Below are 20,295 nucleotides of genomic sequence, written 5' to 3' on the forward strand. Positions count from 1 at the left end.
CTCGGCCATCTAAGAAGAGGTTTGCTGGGTTTCCGGAATAGTTTAACAATATACTGAAGGAAATGAGTAAGTTACACTTAGGTAAATAAGTAACTGTCAAAAGAAGGAATGATATTGACCTTGGCCCAAGGATATCGCTGTGTCCTGATTTGCATTAGTTTCAGCGCCCACAGCAATCTGACTGAAGGTCAAGTTCCCTTTTAATAATGCTTTACATATCCAAAGCTATCTGCAATTATCAAAATGCTTCCTAAGAAGCATTTATGAGTAAACCGGTCCAGGTCTAAATCATCCTAGCACTTACCTACGGGGCTTGGTGGCCCCTCTGCGTTCACCGCTCTCAGAGAGTGGACGTGGGGAAGAAGGGAGAGCAATGGGACGGGGCAGGAGTTCCCTGTGAATCCTCAAGTGTGCAAGGCACGCTTTTAAGCTCGGAACTATTATTCAAAACGCTAAGTAAAAACATCACTTTTCCTTGTCTCTTCCAAGGAAAAGGCTCCCGTGGTGATGGACGTAGCCAAGGTAAGCCACCCTCCAAGACTCAGAGCTCTGGTCCTATCCGAGGACTCGGAATAGGAACCGCACCGGGACGTGGGCTTACAGGCGGGGACAGAGCATGGGGCAAAAAAAGACCACACATCAGCCAACAATCGCGGCGCGAATGCCTCAAGATACTACCACTCGTAACATGTTTGCAGTGAAGGCGGAACAAGGTTTGCAAAAGGCTTTGAAATCGGAAATCCGGAGGAGCCTTGTAAGAAGGGGTGCCGGTGCCCAAACCCGCGCTCTAGCCACCGCCTATTCTCTACAGGCTCCTCCGCGTGGGGAGGTAAAAAACGCCCAGGCAAGGGCTCCAGTCCGGGTTCCCCGTCCCACCGCAGAGGTGCGGCGCAGCCCTATCCGGGAGGTGGGGCGCAGCGTCCCATCCCCTTGGCGGTGAACTCAAGCCGACCCCTGGCTAGCCCAGCGCTGGGTTCCGGGCCTCTAGAGGCGCCCCTGCCCCGAGATCCCCAAATCGGAGCGCAAACCTACCAGCTACAGCCGTCGCCCCTTGCCCCCTTTAAACAAGCGAACCCTCCTCGTCCCGTTTAGGCCGCCAGAGCCCCTTCCCAGAAGGCTGCCAAGGAAGCGGAGACGCGTGCCGGGAAGGACGCGAGCGAGCCCCGAAGGGCGCGGCGGCGCTGCCAGGCGTCCTCCTGCCCCTCAGCCTCTCTGCGCGCTTCTTTGCCTCGTTTCGCCCCATCTGGAAAGCAGGTGCAGAACCAAGCCAAGGAGGCCATGCGGCAGAGCGGCCAGGCAAGGAAGGCGTCGTCGCGTCTCGGGGCCCTGGATGCCGGCTCCCGGACTGGAGCGGGTGGGTACGGGCAGAGGAGAAAACGCTGGCACCACTCGGGGTTTCGTCCGCACTCGTTCGACACGCGGCCTTGCTCTTCACCCGCACTTTTACCTTGGACCAGGCGCCCCCGGGGCGGCGGGCGGAGGGGCAGAACCGCAGGCGGGAGGAGAGGCGTGTGAGTGCCGCCATGGTTGGGCTGGGGGGTAGTCGCAGGCCGGGCCGAAGCAAGCGTGTGAGTGTGTCAGCAGGCGCGGCCCGGGCCTCCGCGTCACCGAACGGGAGGAAAAGGAAGGCGCGCAGGGGGCGGGCTGCAGGCTCGAACGCGCTTCTGTGACGTCCTGGGACCTCCGGGGCCGGGCTCCGGCTGACGGAGAAGAGATGCTGGGAGGGGCCGGCGGCCGGGGCGGATCGCGGGTAAAGTGCCGTTCCGGCCGCGCTCGGATGCTTCCTCGCGTCGGGCGTATTCCAGACCGTCGTGTTGCGCGCCTTTGCCGCCGCAGCTCCTCGGCTTTGAGCTATCGCGGGTATCTGTCTATACATACCAAGGTCAGGGATAAACCTTGGCCTAGCGTTCGGGCGGCGCAGGAGGGCCTCTCCCGGAGCTCGCTGCTTTTTCATGTCAGTGTCTGGCGCCTGTGTGGGCTGCAAAGGGGTACCTGCCTGGAGGCCCACCGCCTCTCTTTCCCCCGTCTGGGCAGCGTTCCCACGTCTTCCATTTCTCAGTCCCTTCTCCCCACACCTGTCCCTGGCTTGTGTAGAGTTAAGTTTGCTCTGAGAACCTGCCACGAGCCATATTCCTTGAAGTGTGATCAGACAGGCCTGGTCAAGATTGTCCCTGGTCAGGAAGGCAAGATTAGGACTGAGCCTCCGGGACCTGATTTTAGCACACCTTCTTTTCCATCCCTATCATCCAAGTCTGCATTTTTCAGGATCTTTCTGGCACTGGAGTCCCAGAAACCCCAGATATTACTCAGCAGATGCAAACATACAGCTGTGTATCCCTTTGACTGACCTGAGACAAGTTTCATAACTTTCCTAAGCCTGTGTCCTTATCTGCAAATTAAAATTGCTTATAATACTCAGAACTGTCCTGAAGATTACATGAGGTAATTCATGCAAAGCTTCTGGCCCCATTTATAAACACTCAATAAATCTTAGGCGTTACTCTAAGTTTCTTCAAGTTGGCAGTGGTGCATTGATATGACACATACATTCAATGAAAGTCTGATTTCTTCAGAACCGTCTATGTACTTAGCAGCTGAGTGGAAGGACCAAGTGGAAAATCAATAAACATTTTATTTGATTAAGGGCTGACCATGTCCTGGGAATGTGGCTGTTGGTTTTTGAAGCAAAGCTAACACGAAAATTAAATGAGCCCTTAGCTTCCTTAGCAAGTATACTGAGACGGTGGACAGTCAGTCCAGTTTAAATTGTTTCTATGAAAGCACTGCCCTTTCATGGTATTCTTTTTAACTCCGAATTTCTTTTTTTCCTGTGAATACTATATATATATTTTTTTACATCTTTATTGGAGTATAATTGCTTTACATTGTTGTGTTAGTATAATTTTAATTAAAGTCATTGAGAGAACAAAATACCAAGTTAGACTGTCCAATGACATAAGGAGAAATTAACTTCACAATGCTCTCTATTTTCAACACATTTTAAGAACTTGGATAGAGGGGAAATTTAGGTATTAGAACTAAAGTCCCATTTCTAGTCCTAATACAACATATAACGCCATCATAGGGTAGCTGGCAGAATGTGAAAAAGCTAAACTTCACAACTGGGTCTGCTTTTCCACTTTCACCCTTCCAGAGGACACATGAAATGGAAAACAGCATTGGCAACTGTGTCAAACTGTGGTCATATGACTCACTCTTCTTGGCTGGTCTCACTCTGTTGCTCCTGGCTGAGGAAAAGACACATATTTTTAGTCTTGTACTCTATGTGACTCTTAAATCTCGTGAAAAAAATCAGCCTCATTACTCAACGGTCAAAACACTATTATTTTTTGGTGACTCTATGACTCCATTTTGTACTTTTTAAATAAAATATGAGAAGCTTCAGCTTGAACAAATTATAGAAAAGTTTTTCTGTCGGATTTTCCTTCTGGTTCCACAACCATTTCAATTTTAATCTCTGTAAAATCTACTTTTTAAAAACATCTGGAACTCTACTCGATACTCTGTAATGACCTGTTTGGGAAAAGAATCTATAAAAGAATGGATATATGTATAATATATGTACAACTGATTCACTTTGCTGTACACGTGAAACTAACACAACATTGTGAATTAACTATACTCCAATAAAAACTATTTAAAAATAAAAGTAAAAAAACCCAAAAATATCCAAATTTTTCTGAACTAGTAAGAATAGCTCCCCTTTGTTTTAGGGGCAGTTTGTGACAGATATATATCATATTCTGGAAACTTTTCCTCAAGTAATATTGTAGAGTTTAACTTCCACATTCTTAAAACTTGGGAGAGGAATTTCTCTGGTGGTCCAGTGGTTAAGAATCCATCTTACAGTGCAGAGGACGCGGGTTTGATCCCTGATTCGGGGAACTAAGATCCCACATACCGCAGGGCAACTAAGCCCACCTGCCGGAACTGCTGAGCCAGCACCTCACAACCAGAGAGACTGCGTGCTGCAAACTACAGAGCCCACATGCTCTGGAACCCGCACACTGCAACTAAGACCCGATGTTGCAGAAAATTAATTGATTGATTGATTTAAAAAAAAAAAACTTGGGAGAATTGAATTGAATTCAAAGCCCTTAAACAAAAAGTCTGATTTTAGACAGGCAATAGGAAAGTTTATTTTGTATTATATTATTATATATATTATATTGCATATATTATTTTAACATATTTTTTAAATTTCAAGATCGATTTTATTGCAGCCAAAACAGTGGCATTAACTGTACACAATAAACTCTTATGTACATACATATTTTAAGTTATGGGATTAAAGTTTATTTTGGCAGACAGTGTTAAACAAAATTAAAGTTGCACACATTAGTAACATAAGTCAACATCCTTAATTTGGTGTAAGCGTGAACACATTTTCTTGCTTTCCTGTGTTCTGCTAAATCATCATAACTTAAACTGCTTTATAAAACTGATATGCTGAAATTTAGAGTTTTTGCTTATGCTGTAATTGATATATTATGTGATATATATATATTCCCCTCCCTTTCTATCAAATGAATGAAAACAATGTGTCAGAGTTGGTTAGACTGTAAGTTGTCATTCTCTGTTTGAGGGATTTTTATTTAAATTCTCCTAAAATATGCGGTAACATCCTTTCTAATTACTGAAAGATAGGACATTCTGCCATCACAGTTGGAGTATTCAGACTGATAATCAGGGGCTTTAAAACTTGTTTTCAAAACCAGTTGTTTGACTGGTTTAGCTAGTAATTGTAGTTTTTAAGTTGGTCATTTGAATCTTAAAAAAAAATATATGGGGCTTCCCTGGTAGGGCAGTGGTTGAGAGTCCGCCTGCCGATGCAGGGGACACGGGTTCCTGCCCCGGTCCGGGAAGATCCCACATGCCGCAGAGTGGCTGGGCCCGTGAGCCATGGCTGCTGAGCCTGCGCGTCCGGAGCCTGTGCTCCACAACGGGAGAGGCCACAACAGTGAGAGGCCCAGGTACCACACACACACACTGTATATATATATATATATATATATATATATATATATATATATGGGTGTGTGCTTCATTTTATACAATGATCCTTTAATATATGGAAAACAAATCCATTCAGACAATTTTCCTCTAGTAGATTTGAAAGACATAGATTTGAAATTTTACAAATTTATAAATACAAGTATTGTTTTATGCAAATCATTATTCCCTAGTTTACCTTTTTTGTAAGCTTCTTATTTTCGTAGATTCTTTGAAATAGTGTTTTTTAATTAACTAATGTGTACTAATATTTGTTCAATGGATAAAAAATGAATTTTGCTTAAAGTGTAGTTTTTTCTTAGGAAAAAATGGTAAACAACTAAATGCATGCGATGGTTGGAGAAGGCTCAACTACTGGAATGAAAGTGAAAATTATGTTAAAGTGCAAAGGAAACTCAAAAGAGCAAAACACACCAGAGGTATCTTGCATGCATTCAAGTCTGATCATGTCACTTCTGCTTAAAAAATTTCAGTGGTTTTCCCCATTGCCTTTAAGATCCAAAGTCCACACTTCTTAACTTGGCATAGAAGCGTATCATCTCTTTTGGTTTTCCTCTCACCTGTATATCACCTTTATACAGTATTCCAAACAGTATTTGCCTCTTGATTTTCACAGGATGAGTCCGCACAACTCAGAATCAAATATTGATAGCAGAGTAGTAAAGAACGTGGACTCTGTAGCTAGACTGCCTGTGTTCAAATCTCAGCTCTGCTGTTCCCTAGCCATGTGGCCTCCTCTGGTCAATAGTTAAGGAGAGCTGCAGAACTGCAAAATGAAAGGTCATGTCTGGACCAGTATCTGTTTGTACTACTCTGGTGTTAAAAGTTTATACCTTATAAACGTATATATTTCTCAGATACTTTCTATATTTTCATAAACTGGGAAACATCAGACAGGATTCAAACCCTGTACTCTATGGTGTTAAAGACTATTTATGCCTCCTTCTTTATGGGATATCTTTGAATCTGACCCCACCTCCCCAATTTTACTCATTCTGCCCTAGTGCAGGACTTCAATTTCAGTTTCTCTCACCTGGATTATTGCAGCTGCTTCCCAAATGAAGTATTATTCTCCCCTAAAGGTAACCACTTTTTAAATTATCATTTCAAACACAGATGTGATCTTCTCATATGCTTTCCTAAAACGCTTTGAGAAATCCTCGTACGCTACAAGTTAAAGTTCAATATCCAATTATAGCCAAGATCTTTCTAAACCATCATACCTTAAGAGCTTTGCAGAAGTGAAACCATATAACTCAGATTGGGACTTGAACCCACGGGCTTTTAATTGTGATCACACACCTGGTCTTAGGACTTAATGAAGCTCAGGTTCTTGATGTCTTGTCACAGAAAGAATTCAGTGAGAGACAAAGCGATAGGTAAGAAGTGGATTTATTTAGAGAGAAACACACTCCACGGATGGAGTGTAGGCCATCTCAGAAGGTGAGAGGCCCCAAAGTATGGGGTGGGTTAGTTTTTATGGGCTGGGTAATTTCATAGGCTAATGAGTGGGAAGATCATTCCAACTATTTTGGGGGAGGGATGAGGATTTCCAGGAATTGGGCCACCACTCACTTTTTAACCTCTTACAGTTGGTCTCTGAACTGTCTTGGCACTGGTGGGTGTGTCATTTAGATGCTAATGTATTACAATGAGGCTCAAGGTCCACTGGAAGTCCAATCTTCCGCCATCAGAACCTAGTTGGTTCTAGCCAGTTTTTGTCATGTCCTACGACTATGTCATTCTTTGAAAGGTTGTGCCCCGCCCCCTTCCCTCCTGTTTCAGAAGTACTTCAGGGGTTCCACAAACATTGAATCTTGAAATTAAATTTTAAATTATATTTTAACTTTTCTGTCAATTCTAACATAGTAGCATATACACTCAATTGTGGTATAACTCTGATTTTAACATATTAAAGATTACAAGATCATGCAGTTAGGAGGCAGAACTCAGAATGATATATGGCAAAGATGGTTTTTTTAATTAGTGGAAAAAGATGAAGTAGTCCCTGAACTGGGTTAGGAAAATTTGCTGTAAATTTAGAAAAAATATAGATTGCTATATCTCAGCATATGTATAAAATACAACACAGGTTGATTGAATTACTAAATACATTTTAAAAGACTATTATACTGAGACAGGAAGGAAGGGGGCAGGACACAACCATTAAAAGAATGCCACAGCCATTGAGGATATGACATAAACTGGTTAGAACCAACTAGGCCCAAGATGGTGGAAGATTCAACTTCCCATAGACTTTGAGCCTCATTTATACGCTTATTGTAATATATTAGCATGCTAAATGACACGCCCACAGACACCATGACAGTTCAGAGGCCAACCTAGAGGTTAAAAAGTGGGCAGTGGCCCAATTCATGGAAATCCCCTCCCTGTCCCCAAAATAGTTGGAATAACTTCCCCACTCCTTGGCATTTGAAATTACCCAGCCCATAAAAACTAACCACCCCCTCACCTCAGGGCCCCTCTCACCTTCTGAGATGGACCACATTCTGTCTGTCGAATGTATATCTCTCTAAATAAACTCCCTTTCACTTTACTATGGCTCACTCTTGAGTTCTTTCCTGCATGAAGCCAAGGATGCTCACTTGGCGGCCCATCCCAAACTCGAGCCCAAGGGGGCCCGAGACCTGGGACATGACTATTCTCTCACATCCCCTTCTGGAACACTGCCACCACTAAAAGGTAAAAACTTTAAGTATGTGTTTCGGATAATAGTAAAAGGCAGAATTCAATGTGTACTATATAATGGTCACAGTCATGTGTTAAATATTTTTGCATAAGGCTCAAAACTGAAAAGGACCACCCAAAAAATGAGAAAAAAAAATGTGATGAGGGCAGGACTTTAGGTATTTTCTCTCATTGTTTAAATATTTTAAAACTTTTAATTAACTCTTAAAAGTACTATATATATATAGTTTTAGTGTGAGAGTTTAAAATATATTGAATTTAAAATACATTTCAGTATCTCAAAGAGATATTTTTACACCTGTGTTCATTGCAGCATTATTCACAATAGCCAAGATGTGGAAGCAACCTAATGTCCATCCACATATAAATAGATAAAGAAAATGTGGTATAGAAATGTCAGTAATCAGAAAAACAAATAGCAAGCTAATGTGTAAATTTGGGGGGGGGGAATAAAAAGAACATTTCCCGTTACATGTAGAGGGGGAAAGAAAAAAAGACCCCTAATTCCACATATTTTGTAGAAGATCCTAAAAACAAGTTAAAGTGATGACATCATTTCAAAGAACAATAAGCTTTATGCCAACTCACCATCACGAAACATAGACCTGCTATATAGAAAGAAAATATTATGTGATTGAAATCTAAAAGTGACTTGTGTCTATCTTGTGTCTATCAGGCCGACAGAATACACCAGCAAATTATTTCTTTTATGGTTATACCCTGTAAGAGTTAATGCAAAAATGTCTCAGGAATTATGTAAATTTATATTATATGCATATATACACATATATATATAATCAACAAGAAATTATTTAATTGTCCTAGTTACTTTAAAATATAGAAAATATATAAAGAGTTTATTACTTTTGCATAAAATGCCAATCAATTTTTTAGGATGCATTTTGAATTCTTAAAAACTATAGGTTTTCAATTTTTGGCAGTGACCATGGTTATTTACATGTACAATAATTTTTATTTAAAAGACTTCATGATTAAATTGCATCATTTATTTGACATGCCACATTCTTAAAATTTCACTTAGCTATAAGAAGAAAATACAGTAGCTTTTTAAATATTAGAATGAGGAAGATCATTATAAATGTATCAGAAATCCAAAAGCCATAAAACAAAAAGTAATAAATACATTTTTAAAAAATTCGCACCAGTAAAAAAAGCCATAAACAAGGTCATGAAACAAATGACATATAAAGAGCCTCTGCAAATCACTAAAACTGACCAATAGAAAAAGAAATACAAAAGGTTGAAAACAAGTGTACAAGGCTCTCTACCTCACTGATAAATTTTAAATTGCAATTAAATCTATAATGGCATATTTTTCACCAAAATACAGGCAAAGATTGTCACATGCTGTTTTGGCAAAGATGTAGGAAAGTCTCCCTAGTATATGTCACTAATGTATACTTCCTCTATGAAAGTAAATTTGGCAATACTTATGAAAATTTAAAATACACTGACAATTTCATCCCTAGAAATTTATCCCAGAGATATATTCACACATGTGGGAAATGATACATGCATTAAGATATTTATCATAGTATTGTTTTTAATGGCAAAATACTTAGAATCAACTTAAATACCCAAAAATGTGGTACTAGTTAGAGAAATTACAGAACATTCATAAAATGGGGTATTGTGCAGCCATTAACTAAAAGGGGAAATGGGGTAAAGTCATACCTTACAAAAGAAGGAAATCCTGCCATATGTGACAAAACAAATGAACCAAAAGGATACAAATACTGTATGATACAAAAGGATACAAATACTGTATGATTCTCACTTATATGTGGTATCTAAAAGAGTCAAACTCATAGAAGCAGAGAATACAATAGTGCCTGCGGGGGGCTCGGTGGAAGGGGAAAACGGAAGAGTTGCTATTTAACAGGCATAAAGTTTCAGTTATACATGATGAACAAGTGAATAAGTTGTAGAAACCTGCTGTACAACACTGTGCCTATAATTAATGATTCTGTATTGTACAGTTAAAAATGTATTAGGAGGTAGAGCTCATGTTGTGTTCCTACCACAATATATATATATATACATAAATATTATGTTTATATATATTATATATATCCAATTTGATTACCAACTTTTTCCTTCTCCAGTCTCAACCTGGAAACCCAGGGGAGTGTTTCAGGGGACTAGATACTATGTTCCATGCACATCACAAACTAATTTTTCCTTTGACTGCCCAGAATGGAGTAACAGTAATAATCTTCCAGTATGTACTTCTCTATAGATGAACGAGTGTGGCAACCTTCAACGAAATAAAGCCATTTAGTTGGGAAACAAGAGAATGAACAAGATAAATATCTCCTCATAATAATGTAAATCACTATTGGACATCAGCCAGTTGCTAGTAGTCTTGAGTTGTGACTTGAAACATTGCTATCTCCATGTCTACATTTGTGAGTTTTCTACCTACCTCAGGCTTGTCCTGCAGCTCTATTTGTTGATTTCTAATGAAACACCCTTGAATTTTAAAAGAATAGAACTGACTAATCTACTGCCTAGTCCTGGAATAAAATAAGTCTAAAAGCACGGAAGTGCAATTCCCTGGAATGTAGTAGGAAAAGTACTGGGGGAAAATCAGGGTCACAGAATGTATAGCTTGCTTTCAGTGACCACATGTGGAGGAAAGGCAGCGTAGATTTTAACAGGCAAGCTTCATGTCCCATTTTGGATAAGAACCTTGGAAGAAAAATTCGTTTGATATCAGTATCTTCTGATAGTTATTATTTTCACTATCTTTATTCTCTGCATATTCTAGAGTAGTGGTCTACAAACTTTGTGTGATCTGTATATATAAATTTTGAAGTTGTACCCTATATATACACACAGCTGGCCCTCTGAATCTGCGGGTTCTGCATCCATAGATTCAACCAACCTCAACAGATGAAAAATATTCAGAAAAAAATATTCCAGAAGGTTCCAAAACACCAAAACTTGAATTCACCACACACCAGCAACTACTTATATTGCATTTACATTGATTAGATATTGTAAATAATCTAGAGATGATCTGAAGTACATGGGAAAATGTGCGTAGGTTATATGCAAATACTACGCAATTTTACGTAAGGGATTTGAGCATCCACGGATTTTTTTTATCTGTGGTGAGTCCTGGAACCAATTTCCTGCAGATAACGAGGGGCATAAACATACATGTGTATGTGTTTATTTCTTTGTAAATTATAAAAAGCAATTTTTATAACAGCAAAAAAACACTATAGTTAAATGTGTCAATAAGGGGATAGGTCTGTAAAAGTACATTAGTCTACAGACTAATTCATCTACGGACTAATCATTAAGTTCTTCCTTCCATGTGGCACTGTGCTAAGGGCTAAGGATTCAGTTGTGAATAAGGCAGACGGACATGGTCCCAGGCCTCATGGAATTTACCTCTTAACGGAAGATTAAGACCGAGCAATGCATTTTTGTTCTGGGTCTTCTCAGTGAGAAGTGCAGAGTGCTAACAGACTGTATAACAGACTGACATAAGAGGAAGAGGGGTGTCAGTGAACACTTTTTGTAAGAATTGTCTTTAAATCAGAACCTTAAGGATCAGCAGAAGTTAGCTAGTTGAAGGGCGATGATGCAAAGCCCTAGTGGATATAAGAAATAATCCAGCATGAATAAAGGTGGACAAGAGACATGTCATGTAGGGCCTTGAAAAGTGTGCCAAGAATCACGGTCCATTTTGTAAGGGCAAAAGGAAGCCACTGAAGATTTGAATCAGAGGGGTAAAATGATCAGGTTTTTTCCTTTAATATTTATTTATTTACTTATTTATTTATTTATTTGGTTGCACCAGGTCTTAGTTGCGGCAGGCGGGCTCTTTTAGTTGCTGCTCGCCCACTCCTCAGTTAAGACATGTGCGCTCCTTAGTTGTGGCATGCGAACTCTAGTTGCGGCATGCATGCGGGATCTAGTTCCCTGACCACGGATCGAACCCCCGCTCCCTGCATAGGGAGCGTGGAGTCTTAACCACTGCACCACCAGGGAAGTCCCAAATGATCAGTTTTGAACTTTGTAAAATATCACTGCAGTTGGGGTGTGAAGAATTTATAAAGTTGTTATCAATTTGGGGGATTTTCTTCATTAACATGATTAAAGCGGTGATCTATATTTATTGACACAGAAAATAGTCCACTATTCAATATTGAGTGAAAAAAGGGTTATAGAAGAACATGTATGGTATGAGTCCATTTATGTAGAATTACTAAAATGTATATGTGTATGTATACATAGAGATATTCATAAAGGTATGTTTGAATATATGTTTAAATGTGTACATGTATATGTATATATATGTGTGTATATTAAATATACACAAACCAAAATGTTAACAGTGGCTATCTCTTGGTGGCAGGAAACTGAATGAAATTTGCTTTCCTCTTTGTACATTTCTGAATTATCTTTTTCTAAGCACAACTCAATTTACAAGGGCAATAAGTCTATTTTCTAAGAATGTTTACCTAAATACCTCAAAAAAGGGTAGGGACTGTGTTTTTCTAAACCTATCCAATTTCTAATACAGTACTTAGGCTTCCCTGAGAGTGATGTGAGCCAACTTCCATGGTAAGTCAGGAGAATTTACTTGACAAGAAGCGCTTTTGGAGCTGTTATGACAAGGTGATAGTCTAATAGCTCAGGTCATTTGTATGAATGAATATTGGTTCAATGACAATACAAATCAACTACCTCAGAAATCAGCTAATGACTTTGTACATGGCGTGTTCTTAAAAAATCCCTGTGACACCTAATCGAAACACAGCAAAATATAAAATAACTATTTTATCCATGTGTTCTGATAACTTTTTTTTGTGTATGGCAAAAACTATGGAAGCATTTGTAGTCAAAAATGAACATGTCCTATGAAAATAGTGTAATTCAAGCTGTGGGAAATTGCTTACAAAGATATCCTATGAAATGAATGTCAGTTTTGCACATGATGACCATATAGTATATGACTCTATTTATATGAAATGCAAAACAAATATAAACTGTATCCATTATCACAGAAGGTTCTATTGGACAGTGCTGGTCTGTCGAATAGTAATAGAAAGGCTTGTTATCCTTTATGTATGAGTAGTTTCTAAGAAGTCTTGTAAGAGTTGGAAGAAACTACTACAAGTTAAATTCTTAGGTAAGAATTTGGGATGTAGAGAGATTTGACTTTAGAGAGAAGGTGATGTGATAAAAGCATAAAGAGATTTGATGATGCTACACTTCTAGCTTTGAAGACAGAGGAAGGGACCGTGAGCCAAGGAATGCAAGAAATGCAGCTCTAGAAGCTGGAAAATTCAGGAAATGGATTCTTCCCTAGAGCTTCTGGAGCGAATGTGGGCCTGCTGACACCTTGACTTTAGTCCAGTGAAACTGATTTTGGAATACTGACCTCCAGAACCATAAGAGAATAAATGTGTGTTGTTTTAAGCCACTAATTTTGTGACAATCTGTGACAGAAAGTAGTAGAAAACTGATACATGGAGGTTGTAGTGGAGAATCAGTTTCTTGCCTTTCCAGCTTCTAGAGGCTACCTACATTCCTTAGCTCATAATCCCCTTTCTGTCTCTTCAAAGTTAGCCATGACAAGTCAAGTCCTTCTCATAAGGCATCACTCTGATCTCCTCTCCCCCCATCTTCCATTTTTAAGAACACTTGTGATTACATTGGGCTCACCCAGATAATGCAGGATAATATCGTTGTATTAAGGTCAGCTGATTAGCAACCTCAATTCCATCTGCAACCTTAATTGTCCTTTGCCGTGTAAGGTAAAATAGTCACAGCTCCAGAAATTAAGACGTGGACATCTTTGTGAGGCCATTGCTCTGCTCACAATGGGTTAATCATTCTCTTAATAAAATGGAATACGTTAATCAGCACTCTGGCTTGGATAGTTCCACACCTCTATCCAGAAATGGAAAGAGTAAAATATTCAGGTCTCTGTCTGGTTGGATTGGACTGGAATGGGGCTGAGTGAGTGATAAGATTCAAGGATGACTCCAATAGGAACTGTGGATGCACAGACGAGCAAGAGATTGGGGATGATGATTCTGCGTTTGGACATTTTAAATTTGAAATGCCTATGGCATTTGCAGCTGAAAATGCTCAGTAGGCAGTTTTCTGTGAGTATATGGAAGGGTGATGCTCAGTTAAGGGGTTTGGGTTGGAGATGGATTTGGGAGTCATTAGTATAGGTGGTAGCTGAAACCATGCAAGTGAGGTATGTTGAGCAGAGCAGAAGGAGAGTAAGAAGCAGAAAGAGCATGAGCTGAAGATGGAATGGGAGGGAACTTCCCACTGTAGAGGAAGCTATACTGCACCATCACAGTTCCCTTCACAACCAGGGCACTCACTTCCCCAGCTGCTGGGAGCACTGCCTACTGATGGCTCACAGCTATATGACATCCATATCACTTCTCTAGAATTGCCCTCGGCCCAAGGGAGATGCTTTGCCCTACTTTGAGCCCATTCTCTGGGGAAATCCTTCATCCAACGAATGATCAGTGTAGAAATACAAAGCCTTGGCATCTTTGCCTCAGTTTGTGACATCAATTAAGGGCTACCTTAATTCAAGAACTCTGTGTAGGATCAGCTGAGGCCTCTGTTGCAATTGCATCCCAGTTCAACTTCTCCCCTGCCCAGTCCCACCTCTCCCACAGATAATCTTCCTGAGAGCACTCCAAAAAAATCCACCTGTGCACATCTCCATTTTAGTGTCCATTTCCAGGGGATTCTAACGCTAATACACTCACATTCAGTGGGAGGGTAGAAAAAGTTAATTCTGTGGGAGGGTAGAAAAAGTTAATTCTGTGGGAGGGTAGAAAAAGTTAATTCTGTGGAAGGGACAGCAAAGTAATGATTTACAACAGAAGAACAAAGAGAATCAAGAGAGTATAGAGTCTATGAACCAAGGAACTATAGAGAGTTCCCAGAGGAAATTGTAATAAACAGTGTCACATGCTTCAGAGATGTTCAGTGAGATAATGACTGGAAAATGATGAGGGAAGAAGCCAAACTGAAGTGTGTGGATGACTCAATGAAGGATAAGAAAGAGGAGACAGGAGTCAGTGACTGTAGACTACACTTCTGCAAAGTTCGGACGTTGGGGCTGAATTCAGAATGGAAAGGAGCCAGAGAGGAACACAGGGACAAGAGATGGGGGAAGCTCAAGCATTTTTAAGGTACATTCATTCGTTTTTAAAAAATAAATATCTAATAAATTAATTAACGTTTAATAAGTTAATAAATATTTGTCTACTCTCTGTAAGTCAGGGGTATATGCAAGGGATGCAACCACCCATGAGGTATTCAATCTGCCGTCAAGGAGCTTGCTGTCTGAGCGAATGTTACCAGAGGAAGCTGACTAAGGACAAGTGATTAAGGACTGCCAGGCAGCATGAAGGCTCCAGCTCATTTTATAGTGGAATCAATCTGCATGGCAATAAGTCTGCTGTGCTTCAGAGCTTAACATCTGAGAGGCAGGGCAGAGGAACATTCATTAAAGATTGGTTGGGTTTTGTAGAGTGAAAAGTTCAGTTGACCAATCTTGTTATCCAGGGGGAAAAGGCCAGAAAGGAGCTAAAAGGATTGAGAGAAAATTTCACCAAAGGGTTTTTCTAGATCAAAAATCTGCATTGAAAAAAAAAAAATCTGCATTGTTGTGAGATCATGAGAGAATTGTAAATGATATATGAGATGTAGTCAGAGACTGAGTTTTGGAGTTTAAGGCTTCTGAGGTCTATAGCCTGGTTCACTGGTCTACCAGGATGTTGGGCTATTTTAGGATTATGGCCGGGTTTAAGGTGAAGATAAATGATGTAAACGAAGACTCGGTGTCTTTACTGAGTGTGAGAGAGGGATCCACAGGTCAGTAGAGGGGAAGAGGGGAATGATCAGGGAGCTTGACCTCAAGCAGATGAAGTATTAATAGTTATGTCCACCGAAATAAATACATGAAAATTTGGAGGAGATGGGGGCCTCTACTAACATTGGAGCAAGAGTTCCAGGGTGCACAGTGAAAAAGATGGGAGGAAGGTGATTGTTCGGAAGAATGTTGGGAGCAGATGTTCAGGATAGTAGGGAGATGAGGGCATAAAGGCAGGTTGGAGCTTGTGGAACTTCCCTTTCCTGAGGGCCATAGAGCTTAGAAATATGGTTGAAAGTGACTGACCTCAAATGAGTTAACTTGGGACAAGTTGTCTTGAGCCAGGAAAAGTAAACTGCATTTGCCAGAGGCAATTAATTATTATAGGCGGTAAAGTCAAAGGGAGGTTTCTGGATCAAGTACAAGAAACGAAAGTGTACTAAATTTTGGCGATGGACGAAGTTGAATTTTTTAAATTAAAAATATTAAGTTCTCTTTTATATTATATTTTATTGTCTGTTAATTTTTGTTGATAAATTGAAAAGAAAAACTAAAAAACTTTGTGCCTGACCAAAGTGCATTAAAATCATTTTTTTTAATCTCTGAAGTTAATATAAACAATATTATACAGTGGGATAGGGAGAACTTTTACTTCAGTAGATTAAATAGAAATTAAATAATGGAGTTTTCTTATTAACAGGCCCAAATTAATGCTCTTGGGCTTTAACTTTGTGCCAAGTTAATGACCAATTCTTGATCAGAATCCTGATTTTGTAGATTTCCATTTTCACCCTCTTCAACACACTCCTCACAGGTTTGGAAATGGAACCTGTGATGGTTAGTTTTATGTGCCAACTTTGGTAGGCTATAGTATAATATTCAGTTATCTAACCAAGTACTAATCTAGGTGTTGCTGTGTAGTATTTTGTAGATGAAGTTAGCACAATAACTTGACCTTAAGGGGATTATCTTTGTGATATATGTGTATATACCTATATCTATATTTCTCTCTAGATATATAATCACTTCTTCTGATTATCTTTGTAATGTCTATCTGTCTATCTATCTTCCCTATCATTTTAACCTTGTGTCAGTAATTTACCGTCATGTGACCCAGATTGAACGAATGAAGTGTGAGGAAATGTTTGATCTGGAATTCTGGAGAAGTTCTTTGTTATAATTCTGTGAAAGTTTCCAGTAGTACCTGCTTCTTTCTTCCTCTGACAGTATGAGGCTTCGAATGGCAGCAGCCCTTTCACTGTCAGGTTGAGCATGAAGCCAACAGACAAAGAAGGCAGAGCCAGGACACTCGCAGAGACATGGAGCTGGGGCTGCTGGCTTAAATCAGCCCTGAAGCCTGTCTTGCCTCAAGGATTCATTTTCCAAAGCATGTGTTTCCTCACTGTTTATGTTGTAGTTCGGTTTTCTGAGATCTGCAGCCAAAATTTTTCTACTTAATACAACGCTTTTCCTTAAGGTAAGTTCTTTAGGATATTAAGAAGTTAGTGTGTCTGGTCTGTCAGTTGAGATTCATGTCCTGTGTGGATGTTTTTACAATATTTGCTTATTAGGGATTAAAAAACTGGTAATATAAATCAAAGTGTAGCTTTTAATGGAAACTTTGCAAGTTAAATAACAGTTATTTGTAAGGTTTCAATGTGTTCTGTTAATTTGTTTTAGAAGTATTAAGATTCTTAAGGACTTCCCTGGTGGTCCAGTGGTTAAGACTCAGCGCTCCCAATGCAGGGGGCCTGGGTTCGATCCCTGGTCAGGGAACTAGATCCCACATGCCTCAACTAAGAGCCCGCATGCTGCAACTAAAGATCCTGCATGCCACAATGAAGACCCAGTGCAGCCTAATAAATAAATAAATATTTAAAAAAAAGATTCTTAAGATTCCAGTGGACTTATAATAATGTACCCAATCTTTAAATGTCATGTCACTGACAAAGCACAGAACTTGGAAATTATTTGATACTGTAGCAATAATGCACACTTATTAGAATTAGTTTATCTGGCAGATATATCTTGTAGGTGATATGGACATCATTAAAAATTCTAAAGGAAACAGCAAAATAGGGCTGCCCCCAGAATAGGGAAAACGATTAATTACCTTGGAGAGTGGAGGAGAAGAAAACAGTTTCCTATAACATAAAATGAGACCTAGAAAACCTAAATGGCACAGCAGTCTTTCTGCTCTGTTCCAGAATGAATTTAATCTAGAGCTTAAATTATATGTTTAATTTCTTATTATTCAAGATCCCTTTAATTATCATGCCTTTAACATTCCCAGTCATGGACTTCCCTGGTGGCACAGTGGTTAAGAATCCGCCTGCCAATGCAGGGGACACGGGTTCGATCCCTGGTCTGGGAAGATCCCACATGCCTGGGAGCAACTAAGCCTGTGCGCCACAACTACTGAGCCCATGCACCTCAAAGACTGAAGCTTGAGCGTCTAGAGCCCATGCTCCGCAACAAGAGAAGCCACCGCCATGAGAAACCTGCATGCAGCAATGAAGAGTAGCCCCCGCTCACCGCAACGAGGACCCAACGCAGCCAAAAAATACATCTATATTTCAAGTCCTCTTACACAGCAGCTCTTAATTACCAGTATGCCTATAGGGGATGTTGCTCTCTTTCTCTCTCTCCCTCCCCAAGGTAAACTTCAAAAATTAATTGTTAATTGGTTTTTTAGATGAATGTAAAAACTTATATTAGATGAAAGTTTTATTCAGCTTGGATTTGCATAAAGAACTCTAGAAATCAATAAGACTGAATTGATTCTTGCTTTCCCTCACCAATCTTCTCATACTCCAGATTCATCTGAACCAGCAAATGTCACTGCCTTTGGCCAAGTAGCTCTCTGCAGAAACCTGGAAGACATCTTTGACACCTGTTTCTCCATCCCTCTCACATCCAATCCCGTCACCAAGTCCTGTCAATTCTACTTCTATAGTGTGTCAAACGTAATCCTTGCTATTTTCGCTGTGCTCATTCTGACAGGAATTACTTAATTTTCTTCCAAAGAACTAGTCTCCCAACTAAACTACCCAATTCTCTCTCACACTTCTGTTATTCCATTCTCCTCAGCAGCCAGAGTGAGTCATTAAAATACAGTCTGATCATATCAATCCCTTGCCTAAAGTACTTCAATAGCTTTTTTCCCGTTTATGATAAAGTCTACAATCTTTAACATGGCATCAGAAGCCCTGCCTGATCTGCCTCTACTGTTCTATACATAAGCTCTCTTATGTTTTTGTTTTCTTTGTTTTATTACATGCAACAGAAACTGAATCTAATTAGTTTCTAGATACAGATACAGGAGACTATCAAGGAAAAGCTGAGCAAACAAGACTCAGGGAGGTAAAGAAACCAAGTCCTCCCCCAGGAACCTCTGCAGCAGCAGGTGGATTTGCCTCACTCGAGTGCTGACATCTATGTGATTAGTTTTCTCTCTTAAATGTGCCAAATGACCAGGAGAAAGAATCTGATTGGCTTGGCTTCTGTCAGACTTTCACCCCTGGATCTATCTATCCCTGAATCTATCTCCACAAAAGCAGGTCTCTCTTGTTTATTACCATATTACATGTGCCTGGCATAGAGTAGGGGCTCATTATTGAACTAGTTTATGTCCACCTAATTGAATAAAGGAATTGGCCATGGCCAGAAGATAGAGACAATTGATACAGACACAGCTGATGGGGGCTCACACTGGGGTGTGGAGTCCATTTCCATGGTTGAGGGTGAGGCACCCACCTCAGGAGATAACCTCTACATGTGCTCTTCAGCCTCACCTTGCTCTACTTTCCCCTCGCACCAGGAGCCTTTGGCCTTCTTTCATCCCTCGAAACTGCCAAGCTCTTTCCAAACTCAGAGTCTTTGCATATGCTATTCCCTGTGCCAGATGTGTTCTTCTCCACTGTGCTGGTTATATATTTATTGCCTCTCAGCTCCAAATTTGTCCTTTTTTGTGAAAAAATATATGAGCCCTTTAAATAATTTTTGTCAGCTGATATATTAAACTTTGTCAGTAGAGGGAGCTAGAGAGACATTGCAGGAGACAAAAGGTTTTCCTTCCTGGTTCTGTGCTTGGCAGGCTTCTGCAGCAAGGCCTGCAGCTTCTCCTGGTGCCCATCTTGGGCAGTTTTGTAGCACAGTGCCTGCTGTGAGATACCTCACCGTAAGCAGCTTTCCCAGCACCTTGGAGGGCAGATTTCTAGCAAGTCCCAGAGGGTAGAGTTCCAGCAAGTTCCACTGGTGTGAACTACTCTACTAGCCAGCTACCCACAGACAGAAATTCTCCAACAAGGTCTAGGTCTCTATCCCAGGAGTAATGACTGCCCATTATCTCTGCTATTCCTCTATTCTTACTTCTTACTAGCCAATCCATTGTGACTTCAATCCCGTTAATAATTCTTTTGTTTTGGCGGTGCCTTCGCGGCGTGCAGGATCTTAGTTCCTCAACCAAGATCGAACCCACACCTCCTGCAGTGGAAGCGCGGATTCTTAACCACTGGACCACCAGGGAAGTCCCTGTTAATAATTCTTTATATTAAACTTTCCGTGTTCAAATGACCATGTAGCTTCTTTCTCTTGATTGGACACAGACTGGTATGCACCCCTTCTCTTCACCTGTCTAATTTTATTTATCCTTTAGG

General features: G+C 40.4%; 1 protein-coding gene and 1 long non-coding RNA gene across 3 annotated transcripts in view; one reads left to right on the forward strand and one right to left on the reverse strand.

Annotated features, from left to right (window-relative positions):
- OXCT1 (3-oxoacid CoA-transferase 1) overlaps positions 1–1,653 on the reverse strand; it is a 150,736-nt gene extending 149,083 nt beyond the window's left edge. The window contains exon 1 of the mRNA XM_060147002.1: positions 1,448–1,653. Within this exon, the coding sequence (XP_060002985.1) occupies positions 1,448–1,525 (78 nt within the window). The 5' untranslated portion in view covers positions 1,526–1,653. The remainder of the gene's footprint in view (positions 1–1,447) is intronic.
- LOC132518873 (uncharacterized) lies at positions 946–18,748 on the forward strand. 2 transcript variants are annotated; one of them, XR_009539995.1, is made up of 4 exons: positions 946–1,354; positions 16,865–17,114; positions 17,931–18,295; positions 18,455–18,748. It is a non-coding gene; the product is annotated as an uncharacterized LOC132518873 (long non-coding RNA). The 2 variants fall into 2 exon arrangements; XR_009539994.1 differs by lacking the exon at positions 18,455–18,748 and having other exon boundaries at positions 17,931–18,393.
- The last annotated feature ends 1,547 nt before the right edge of the window (positions 18,749–20,295 follow it).

This window comes from Lagenorhynchus albirostris, chromosome 3 (assembly GCF_949774975.1).
Source record: "Lagenorhynchus albirostris chromosome 3, mLagAlb1.1, whole genome shotgun sequence".
In the NCBI taxonomy this organism is placed as follows: Eukaryota; Metazoa; Chordata; class Mammalia; order Artiodactyla; family Delphinidae; genus Lagenorhynchus; species Lagenorhynchus albirostris.